Source organism: Blennius ocellaris (genome assembly GCF_963422515.1).
Source record: "Blennius ocellaris genome assembly, chromosome: 7".
Classification (NCBI taxonomy): domain Eukaryota; kingdom Metazoa; phylum Chordata; class Actinopteri; order Blenniiformes; family Blenniidae; genus Blennius; species Blennius ocellaris.
The window spans coordinates 13,260,433-13,272,484 of NC_137656.1; the positions used below are offsets into that span (position 1 = coordinate 13,260,433).

A 12,052-nucleotide genomic window follows, 5' to 3' on the forward strand; every position below is an offset into this window, starting at 1 on the left:
TCACATTACCATTTCTACTGTTTCATTTTATTTTAGTGCTGTTAGGTTTATTCCCATGTTTTTAATTATCCTTTTGATAAGTTTTCATCGTGCCAGCTGTACAAGTTTGTTAATGCAAAGCATTTTGACCTGCTTTGTTGATGAAATGTGCTGCGCAAATAAAGCCGACTTTCCTTGACTTATGGGGAATTTAGGTTCACCAAACAACCTCCAACATATGTTTTTGGACTTTGGGACAGGAGTTCTCAGAAGAAAAAAAAACAACTAAACAAACAAACACCTTTGTCTCCCATAAATAATTTAATCACATCAATAGAATAATTTAATCACAACAGGTTTTTAAGGTAGCAAATTCTATGTACTCATACAACATTTGATCTGTTTCTTGTTCCCTCCCCAAAGAAAATTGCAAACACTGAGATGAAAAAATAAGAAATAAAGAGAAGCCAATATATTTTACACACACTTATGTTGCTGGTTGTATTTGTAATTGGTTTTAGACCATAACCCCTCCATGTCAGCAGATAGGAGCTGAATCAATATTTAGTTCTACATATATACATTTTCCCAAAAAACATAAGCAGCATTTTTCTACCTATTTTCACTGATACAATAGTTTTTATGATCAGATGTCTTATTATTTAGTTATTAGCAATTAAATAGAGACAAAATGGTGACGCAAGGCCCTAACTGAAGTTCAAAGTCAAAAAAGGGTCAGGCAGGTGTCTGGATGGTTGGTGATATCGAGGTCCCACCGCAAAATCACTGCTACTTTACCATTGCACATTTACATAGTTTCAGTTCATGCATTTGTTCACTTGGAGGAAGGAAAGATGCAATTTCCATCTTTATGGCTAGTCTATATCTATAACTCCATATCTTCCTGGTTTCTCATATAATTACTGCACTTTCTTTGTTGGTAAAGCTATAATAACACCCATTTTGGCTCAGGTCCTCAGCACAGGTGTATACCCGGCAGAGAGGAAGAACAGCTCGAGGTAGATTCAGAACACACACACACACAGCAAGCTTTGAACATTCATGAGCCCAAGGATCGACGTTCTGTGACACGCAGACCTATGTGCAGAAACGCAGCCCCTCAAACAGACTCGACACTGCTTTAAATGTCACCTGTGGGGGCACATGACAGGACAGATGGAAAAGCAAGAGAGGATGAAATCATGTCTCGTGCCAGGACTGCTGATACTGATATAATGCTGCATAGTGAGGACATGACAGCACACACAAAGACGACACGACAAGAAACATCACAGAAGTCAAGGCAAGGACGAAGGTAAAGTGAAGTACGAGAGAACAATGTGTTCAACACACTTGAGTTTCCAGTAATGTCTGCCTCTTTTGACATGCTTCCCCTCTGCAGATTTCGTATTCAAACCAACAGCTCCGTTGTTCAACGTAAATGGCTCTACTTTCAATCAACATGCTATAAAAAACATGCCTTTAGGGCAAAGTCTAATAGTATGTGCATATCATTGGCCCGTTCTCAGGTTTTAGAGAAAGCTTTGAGAAACACTGGAGTTCAAATCTTTGCGCAGCATAAAGTTTTTGCTTTATTGGTTTGGCTGACCTTTTAAAGAAGCATACCTCCCTATCAGAATTATAGGTGTGCTATGGCGTCAGGCCCTCAATGTGTCATCGGTGATCAATGCCGTTCCCTATGTGGAGAGACAGGCGCGCACTCACCAACACTCTTTCTCCATCCTACACATACACAATGCCGTTAAGGTCACCCCTGTCCCACAGGCCTGAACACACAACTGTCCCCACAATTAGATGTGGTTCAGTAAAAAGCCTTTCAGATTTGAGAATTGGCTGCCAGGGAGCCGTGGATTTAATGACTTGCACTACGCTGAAACTAAATGTCTACAGATGATGAATGGCCAGGGAAAGGAAGGCAGGTTTTGTAGTTTGATGCACACCTTTAATCACATCCACACATCAGTTAAATAAAGAAGTGAAAGCCTTCAAATAACTCAGGGGCATCCATTCCCACTCTGTTTCATTGACATTTTGCTTTTTATAGAAGGGAGGCAGAAGAGTTTTAAAATACTGTCACACGATTTAGTGAGTTGGTTGGCATATGCAGTGTTTAAATTGGAGATACTCCGATCGGCTATTAGTGGGCTTTCCTTCGGGATGGGTCTATGTTCCACATCACTATGTACAGGCAGACACCAAACTTGGTTGTGGGAGTTCACCCAAGCCTTTAGAGATGTTGATGAGTGGCGCATAAGCCAGCTACTCCATGACACAATTCTGTCACTGAGCTGGATTTATCGGTGGTTTCAGAGACGAATGGCAAAGCCTGAAAACGTAATGAACAACAGCATTTTCAAATCCATTTTATCATATCCACAGATATCTATGTGACAGCGCTGCTGAAATTATTTGGTGACGGCAGCATGAATGAGCCGCAGTCGTAAGTCAAGCAGCCACCTCAGGAGTGAGCATCATTTACACCCGGGCCTGACGGTGCATGTGTGATTACGGCACAATGGCCACAGACACTGCTGAAACTAATGAAACGTCACTGTTTTTGCGAGAATCCACGGCTGACGTTGACAAATGGAAATTATTGTGTTCGGAAATGATAACAAACACACAGTGGCATTTCAGCAGTGTTGCTCGATGCATCCAACAGAATAAACGGGCTTCGTTGCTGGATAAAAATGCTAATTTGACCAATATGATGCACAATAAACACAAGAGTTTATTAGACATGATGTATTATCCCTCTTGTCTGAGAAATAAACATTTACCTCTGATTTGTGCAGACAACTTTTTTTTTATCACCTTTGTTAATGGTTTCTTTACCCTTTCAATGTCTGACAAACAACTATACAATAAACCTTCACACAAAAGCAGGAGTGTGTCATTAAAACTAGTATATGAGTTCAAACCATAAATATTGTTCTTTTCTTTGCCGTTTTAAGTTCACATAGCACCTTTTACTGTCAAGACAAATGTATAGTCCTCACTATAGCCTAGGGCATGTAGTTACTATCTGAAAAATGTGATATTACGACCAAAATTGCTGCACACTGCAAGCTCCTAATTGGTAAATCCATTCAGAGGATGAGGTGTTACTGTGGAGTAGATGTCATATTGGGATGTTGCAATATAACTCTGGCACTATTAACGGTGAAATATGAAGGCCTACTGTAATAATGGCTTCATGATCACAACAAGAACGACAAACACGAAATAAAATTGTCTGAATATCACTGAGTGGTTGTTTTGACAAGTCTGAACTGAATATTTGGGGGTAAACCATTGTGTTACTGGAGGCATAAATCCTTTTCCTGTAGTTGCAAGAGCTTGATGTTTACAAAGTATATCAACACAAAAATATATCTACTCACAATCTAGAATATGATTGTCATTGAAATACCTGAATGATTGCGATACTAAGTTTTGGGCTTGTTCAGGAAAGTCAGGAGCCACAAGTTTGGAAAAACTAAACAAAAACCAAAATTATAACATAAGACTGAGGCTTAATTTCCGAAGGTCAAGTAATTAAATGGCAAAGACAAAAGACATATCGAATCACCCTCCCAAAGCTTCAGAATGGATTATATCTGCTGATGGAGGGTAAAAGTTAATGACACAACAGAGCAAGCAAAGAGGGCAGAGTATCTCCTTCATATTCATGTTCTGCTGTCCTGAACGCTCTCACACACTTCCTTTAGATTCTCCTTCACCACTTTGGATTATGCGTTTCCCCACAAATGATCATTTCATCATTTTCATGTTTCAGGCCTCTTTCACGGTCACCCTGTGAGAAAAACAGCTGAACAGTAACAAGTTCAGGAGAAAGCCATACATATGCCACTGTGGACTGTAATTCACTGCAAGCTTTGATCTTAGTTGAAGATACTAATGGTGGATAGTTAGGTAAGGTCTGGCCACCCTTTTATGTGCTTTTTTGTACATTTGGATTTGTGAGTATGGGTCTGTATGATATTTTCAAATTTGGTGAGGGTCAGTCACCCATGTAAATCACAAAAAGGCCATAGCCAGATCCACGTAATGGATGTTCTTTGAACTCAACTTCCTGAGCTTACTGTAATGCCAGCATCTATTCGTGTCATATTGAATCATTATGAACATAGTTTTTTACAGTACATGGAAAAATATGTATATAAAAATGGACTGGAATTAAAAATGAATTAAAAATCTTTAAGGTCTAGTGTTTATGCTGATATTTTTTTTTTCATTTTCTTTTTGTGCGAAGGGGGTTAACGGTAAATAATAGCCATGTCTTTAGTGCTAGGACCTCATAACTAAAACCATTTTACTTCTATCGCCCCAAAAGTGGCACAATAACTCTCTTACAGCAGCTTCAATGCAGTCATTTAAATATCTGCTGTTAATTCCCAGAATGAGGAAATATCTTTAAAGTTACTCAACCAGAAACAATCTTCTGCATAAAGGATAAACCAACACACGGAAACAAGACCATTACCACTCATTTCTACAAATTTCGGAGAAATCAAAGATGGTGTTGCGGCTGCTCCAGCGAAAATATCACCATTTGACCCATTTAGACCAGCTGCATTTCGCCAGACTTTTTCAAAGAAAGAATATTCAGGCCACGACAATTGTCTTAAATGTTGTGAAAGAAATCATTAATAATTTTTCTAGTGCAAATCGAGGTCTAGCGAGATCGAGTGTATAAACAAGATGTTGCCTCAGGAATCTGCAGCCGTTTCCATGGCCACTAATATATCAACACAACCAGGTATGTTTTGCAAAAAGTAAATTCTAGAATATATGTGTTTTTCCGAGCGTAATGAGGAATTTCCTTCAGAAAGGTATTGACAACATATTGGAGATCAACAACTAAAACCGGGTCCTAAATGTTTAATTTTTCCCGTGTGGATTCTGGTAGAGTACCTTTAAAGCATACGTCGGGCGACACTATAAAAATAAAAAATTACAATATGCATTCAAAAGAATTTATTGTGCATCAGACCTACAAAAAAAAATAGTACATTACCTACAAAATAGCCTGAGACATATTATGACAGCAGGCACTATAAAAGGCCTCTGAGCTTCCGCCACCATACATTAAATAAACGAAACAAAATGATTAAAAAGGCCTTTTAAAGGAGGAAAAGCAACTACTTTGACACAATTTCATGGAGCTGAAATAGAGATGATTAAAACAGCGAAGGAGAAATTTGTATGAGGAGCACCATGTACAGCAATTCCAGATGAAATTGCTTCATATTGTTTGCAAACCTCTTACACTCACCAATATAAAACAATTTGATGCATTTATAACTTGATAAGAGCTGAGCTGCTGCTTGGTTTCTTTAACCGATGTGCTCTTTGACAGTTAAAAGCACAACAGTCATCTTTAATTTATTCATCCTATATAAGCTGTTGTCGAATGGGGCTGTGCATGATGCCGGCTGCATTGCGTGTGCATATCCCACCTCCTGCAGGGTCCGTCTCAGTCTTAAAAGAAGGGTTTTGACAGCAGTGCAGTCCTGCTGCATTAGTCTCAGTGGAAGGGTCTCCAGCCCCGGAGGTAAGGGCTCATCGTCCCTCACTAAACCCAGCCCTGTGCTCCAGTCAGCTGGCAGCAGGCTGGTCGGACGGCTGGGTTCTCTGGAAGAGAGATGAAGAGAAGAAACAGAGGTTTAATGTTGGTGTAAGTCAGCGTGAAAACTTGATCATTGACCCGTCTTCACTGATCCCTGCTGCTATCGACCAAAAGAAATCTCATCATCACCTTTGGTGTGTACGAATGGAGGCGATGATACATTTCACAGTAATGTCAAGCTGCCAGCTGCTTTTAAATATCCCAGTAATTCCCAGAGTCCTCCATGATGTCACGTGTGACCGATGAAATTGCACAAACCTGGTCTGAGCAATAGGTTGGCATCATGTAAAACAATAAGTGCCAATTAGATAAAACAGAGTAGATTATATGTCTTAAAGCAATAATAATAATAATAACACCAATCATGTAATACAAGTTTGTTTGTTTTTTTATTCTACTGAACTATATTTGAATATTGAAAAACATTCATCTTCAGCACCTCGTGTCTGTAGAATTAACAAAACCTCTGCCACAAAGTGTACTGTATGCCACTAAATACTATCCTGAGTGGCTTTAAATATTACATTGTGAAAAGAGAAATGAAACAGAAAGACAGCAGAGCTCTCTCACAGGGGAAATTAGATGGGGCAGCAAAGATCATGGGGGAACCAAGACCTGCAACAGTCACGATACATAGCAGCTGCTCCACACAAACCCCTGAGGACCTCATTTTAATGAGCACTCATTTCTATAATAAGTCTGTTTCAATATGATTTAAAACCAACAGCACAAGGTGATACCTCCCACACAAACAATAGCTATCTTCTCATCCCAGATCGTCTTTATTGTCAGAGGATTTGTAATTATTTATCTGTGATTTCAAGTAATGAAGGCCCATTATTATTATTTTGTGGGCAGAGCAGGTGAAACAAAGAATGTGAACCATTTGCAATTGTCAGGTGTTATATGTTTGAAATCACTATTTATCAACAATTCATAATCTTTGTGATGAAAAATGCTTGAATATTTAATCTTAATTTGGTACAGCACAAACAGTTGACAGCAGTTCTGAAACTTTTGCAGTGCTGCCGACAACAGTATTCCTCATTTGTATTGCTAGTTAAATCGGTTTCTGTTCCATTTACAAGAAGCAAGCACTTTCAGTATTGCTGATCCAATATAAGAGTTGTTCAGTACGGATTTTAGACTATTATTCCGTACAGATCTATTTAACTTAGCCATATCCTCAAGATGCCTTCTTTAAATGGTCCTCTTGAGGCTAATTCACTGCATCTCTATTGGATTAAGGTCTGAGCTCTGACTGAGCCAGGTGGCCTCAACAGGTGGCCTTTCTCTGTCCCTGAAGCCAAATAGTAGTGAATTTACTTCCACGAGATGGGCAGTATCCTGCTTCACCACCCAACTTCTAAAGCGCTTTAGGAAGAGCCTGGGGGACGGCTTGACGAGCATGGGAAGTTTCCAATGTTGTCCAAACCCTGAGGCAGCAGAGCAGTCCAGTGCTGAATGATGCTCCCTCCACCATACCTCAAAGTGTGTATGACTGCATTGTGTTGGCATGCAAAACCACTTTTAAAAGGCACCTGTCGTGCTCAATCCAAAAAAAAAAAAAAAGCCAGTTCACAATAATTTCTGAGAAATTTTTCGACAAATGTCAAGCTTGCACAGAGCTGACAGAACATTATGACCACTGGCATCCTGTGGTTGGGGGCAGAATAAGATTTAACTTTCAAATCCAAAGTATTAAAGGCAGGGAGAAAAGGGCAAATTTAAAGATTTGGACAAATGTCAGCGAACTGCAGCTCTTGAGGTGTTCCTAGTTTAGAGCGGTCAGTGTCACTTTACCAACCTATCTTAAACACACACCTGCTTGCCGTTCCTAGTGTTTAGGTTACGGCCTGCTTGTTAAAGGTTTTGCTTCTTGAAGTGTGGAGGACTCACAAGCAGAGGTTTACCTCATCCAATAATTCCTTTCAGGCTTTTAGATGCCATTTCAAGATTTTTTTTTGGCTCATTGTCGTCTCTGTGGTGTGACCTGCAAGTGGGGCTGGATACCCACTTCAAGAATGAGTGTAGCCACAGCACTAAAAACTCTCCAGTTGTGATTATGTGTTTTTAGAATGTCCTTGTGAATACAAGAAACTTTGAGAAAATATTGTACTGATGTATTAGTCGTGTACAAATGACAATTCTTCATGGAATGTCAGTCGAGAAATTGGTTTTGCAGGGACACAAAGCAGCTTTATACCAGACTCGAATCTTAAATACAGTAAGTGACTGAACCTTGAGTTTGCTATCAACTATTTGATTGCTTGGGGTGTCAGTAGCTTAGCACTGTGAACGTTTTACTGGAGGCCACCGCTCCAAGTGTCTGTCGTTAAGGTTAACTATGAATAAGATGGATGAAATGCAGAGAGGTTGTTTCCTCATGAGGGATCAACAAACTATACTTAATTTATTTTGGTGAATTAATCCATAAAACAGACATTTAAAGGTGCAGAAAGTATTTTGGACACTATACATGCAGATGGCCTTGTTGGTCATCATATTCTTGTAATGACGAGCTCTCTTCAGTAAGTTCATAAGTTCACATTAATGCAAACCAGACGGGACTATCAACTGAACTATGATTTTAATTAGATACACAATTTGGAAATTGTCCCTTAAACTATAAACAGGTATTCAACAGTGAATGTCTTTGGGTTCCTGATGCATGGCCCCTGCTATTCCTCCACCATTCAGCACCTACAGGACCAAGTGCAGCAGAGAACGCATTTTGCAAAGAACATTCAAAAGATGTCGGGGTTGCTCAATGCCACATTAGTTCTTATCCTTCTTTACCTTCCAGGCAGCACTAAAGCTCAATTTAAGCAACACGACTACTGACACTGACCTTATCTATAAAACGGTATCTTCATAGTCATTCATTGCTTGGAGCCCACTTTGCTTGATCTGTCAATTAGAGAGCTTGAACAGAAGCATATTTTTAACTGCTAATGATATAGAGCTACTTTATATTCCACCAGACAGGAAAATAGTCCCATAACAAAAAAAAAAAAGTAAGCTCCTTCTGGGTTACAAGGCTCGAACAGCTCCGGTGCAATATAGAGACTACAGTTCTTATTTGGTTTGTTACCTCTTGCCTGGACACTCATACATATAAAATGACAAAGACATTACAAGAAGAAAAAAAAAGCTTAATTGAATGTCTGTACAGGCAGAGTTGCAGTTTTGTAATTCCATAGTTTATTACTGCTGATGGCAGGGCAGTAAATCATAACTCCTAAAAACCCATTTCATAACCAATGAGCAATTACCTTTGGTTCCTACTGCTTCATGGCTGCATTTAACACGTCTTTTTACCCGAAAGCAGATATTCAAGAACAAAGGAACACCAACTTTGTTCAGAGGAACAACCAACGTAATCAAAACGGTAATAGGCATGAACAAGACCATATTAAGAAAAGATGTCCACACGCATGTCAAAGTGTCCTTGAACAAGACAATGAACCCCAAATTGCTCCCAACAGATGAATTGAGCATCTTGCATGGTAGCCGCTTCCATTGGTGTGTGCATGCGTGCGTGGTTGAATGTGATTGAGAGTGTCCAGCACAGGAACGCTCGAGCTGCGGAAAAGCGCTAAATAAGTGAAATGCATTTACCATAGTGTACAATGGGAGACTGGGAACTCAAACACATCAGTGGACAATGTTAAAACACCTTGAACCTCTGTTGCTGGTGTGCACTTCCAAAAATATACAGAGTCTTTTATCCATGAACAACATTGAAAAAGCAAACAACACACCACACGTGCTGACAACAAAATGCAGCGGACACTCTTGGAAGTAGAGCTTTTGTTGATTCAAATAAGGTAATAGATGAAGATTGTTCGGCAATGAGAGTCATGACAAAATGCTGTTGAGGCCATGGCCTCCAGACTCGTGTAATAGAAAGGAAAATGGTATTTGTAATCATTTATTTTAAACAATGAGCAGATCATGTTTAGGGAATGTTTGTTTCACAGAAAAATATAAAGTCAATTATATTTTTATATTTGCAAGCCTTTCTCACAAATGTGTCTCAAGACTACAGAAACACAGTCACATGATTGAAACCAGGGAATGACAAAGGAGGGAAAAGCTAAAGTTCCTGCTGAAAAGCATTTTTTTCCTGCTTGTTTTGGGCATTTCTTCTATTCAGTTTTATCTGTTAATATCAATGTTTGCAGTTCTTTAAAGTGACTGAAAACATAACATTGAGAGTATATATATATATATATATATTCATCTTGGTTTGCTCAATTTTGGTGAAATAATAGAAACTGCTGCTTACCAGCCCCTCAAAAATGAAACTAGGCTCTGAAACACATGTGACCTCTGCTCACTGTCGACACATATCAACTGATTACTTAGTGCTGCTCTGCTAAAAGCACTTCTCAAACTACACTAGCCAACACCAAAATGCAGTGGACATTGTGGACATAGAGCTTTTTTTTTTTTATTTTATTCAACTTGGGCAAAATGGAAAAAAAAAATCTTGCACTTGGAAGAAAATCCCTGCTGTCATATTTACCAAAGCATTATTTATTTATTCTTCACAGAAAAATACTCATTTAATTTTTTCCATGAACACTTTATGCTACTACAAAACAAATCCTCATTGACCTATTTAGCTCGAGCCGTCACTTAACTTTCTGCCGTCACTTAACTTTCGAACATTTTATGTGCCATTAGCACATAAAATGCTAAAACGTTTATCTTAATGATCAACGAGAAACCTACAGTATGTTTTCTAATGGAAGCTTCCGGGCTATGACTCACTAAACTCGCATAAACTTAAAATAAACTGTCCTCTATTGAGTCACATCAAACTGAAAGTCTTTCTTTTTCACATGAACCCTTACCTTTAAGGAATTTCCGGGAGTCAAATTAAGCTGCAGTCAAGACACTAACATACACAGACATGATAATCAAATGAGTCTAATTTGACAAAATGCCTGCACTGACATTTCTCTGCCGAGTAATGATATTATGACAGAGGTGCATAGAGAAAGACTGTATAGCTCACCTTTTCTTTATGACATTTTCAAAAGGTGAGCTGAGAAATACCACCCTCCTGTCTGAAAACCACACACAGACAAGCTCACAGTCTGCATACCAAGAAATCTAGGAGAGGGAGTGACGGCAGTAAAGACATGCAGACATGGGCACAGAAAAGAGGAGCACTACATCATCAGGAGACCATGTTCACTTTGACTTACAGCCATTAAGACTGAGGTGAGAGGAAATCGGATGCCCCCCTTTTTCTTTTTTTCCATTTCCACATAAAAAAAAAGACTTAACGTTTTTCAGCTAAACAAGACTACATCACTGAACATTGATCAGCCTCAATGATTCCCCAGTGAAAAGGTCAAATTGAATTGTGCCTTTGTGCTTTCCTTGTCACTGGTTCACCATCCAAGCCACTCTTTTTTTTTCCTTTCACTTGAATTAATTCACACTCGCCCACACCCCTCTTTTTCACCTGCTGCACTTCTCTGACCTTAACTGTGCGCCATGTGGCCCTCTCTTACTTTTTCTTTTGTTCACCTGCCCTTCCTTCTTCCACCTCCAACCCACCTCCGCTCCAGCCCATGCCTTTGTCACCCCCCTACAATCCGCCTCCACCCCGCCACCACCACCCCCCCCCCCCTCTCGTTTCTTCCCTCGTCACTTTGACAACCATTGCACTAAACTGAAACAGTATCAAAGCCTGAAGGTGTCCCCGCGGGGATTCTGCTGAGCACCTCAGACAAATGTCGAGGAAGCCTGCTGTCTTTTGAGGACAGGTAAGTGCTGTCTGCCAAGTAGCCATGGGTGCATTTTCCTCTCCTGAACTCTTTGGTTTGTAGCGTATTGTTCCTGGCTCGCATGTCTTGAGTGAACTTTCTCTATTTATTTCACTCTTGCCCCACCCTGCTATTCAGTTGGGAAGAATTGAGCATAAATAAATGACAAATGATCAATCAAGCATTCAACTCTCGAAGCGCCGTTTCAAATGCCGCAGTGCGGTGCCAAGAGTTTTGTTATTCTTTTTTTTTTTTCCTTCTTCACGGGAGTATTTTGTTTTTGCTTTTTGACATCTGTATGTTTCTCTGAGCCTGACACGCTTGGCCTTTCTCGAGCTTTTACCAGGGTTTCAGGTGTGGATTCTTCTTTTACCTCCATGGTGCACATCAAGTCCACAGAGCGACAGGAAAATGAGTGGGAGAGGGGTTCAAAAAAAACACTCATTCAATCCAAAACAATAATCATTGCGGTACCTGCATGCATGGCATGACATTTGTGCCTTCTGGAGACAAGAAGTAGAAGAAGAAGAGTTTTTTTCTCTTAAGCCAAGCAACAGAGTGCGGTTTTATTGTGGGGAAAAAATTTGCCAAAATACCACCCATCATTATTTCTAGATGTTTTTGTCACAGTGTG

At 39.7% G+C, this 12,052-nt stretch overlaps 1 protein-coding gene across 1 annotated transcript in view; it reads right to left on the bottom strand.

Moving 5' to 3' along the window:
• The window catches only part of ccser1 (coiled-coil serine-rich protein 1), a 127,277-nt gene that overhangs the window by 77,875 nt on the left and 37,350 nt on the right, over positions 1-12,052 (bottom strand). The window contains exon 7 of the mRNA XM_080499342.1: positions 5,463-5,637. Within this exon, the coding sequence (XP_080355468.1) occupies positions 5,463-5,637 (175 nt within the window). The remainder of the gene's footprint in view (positions 1-5,462; positions 5,638-12,052) is intronic.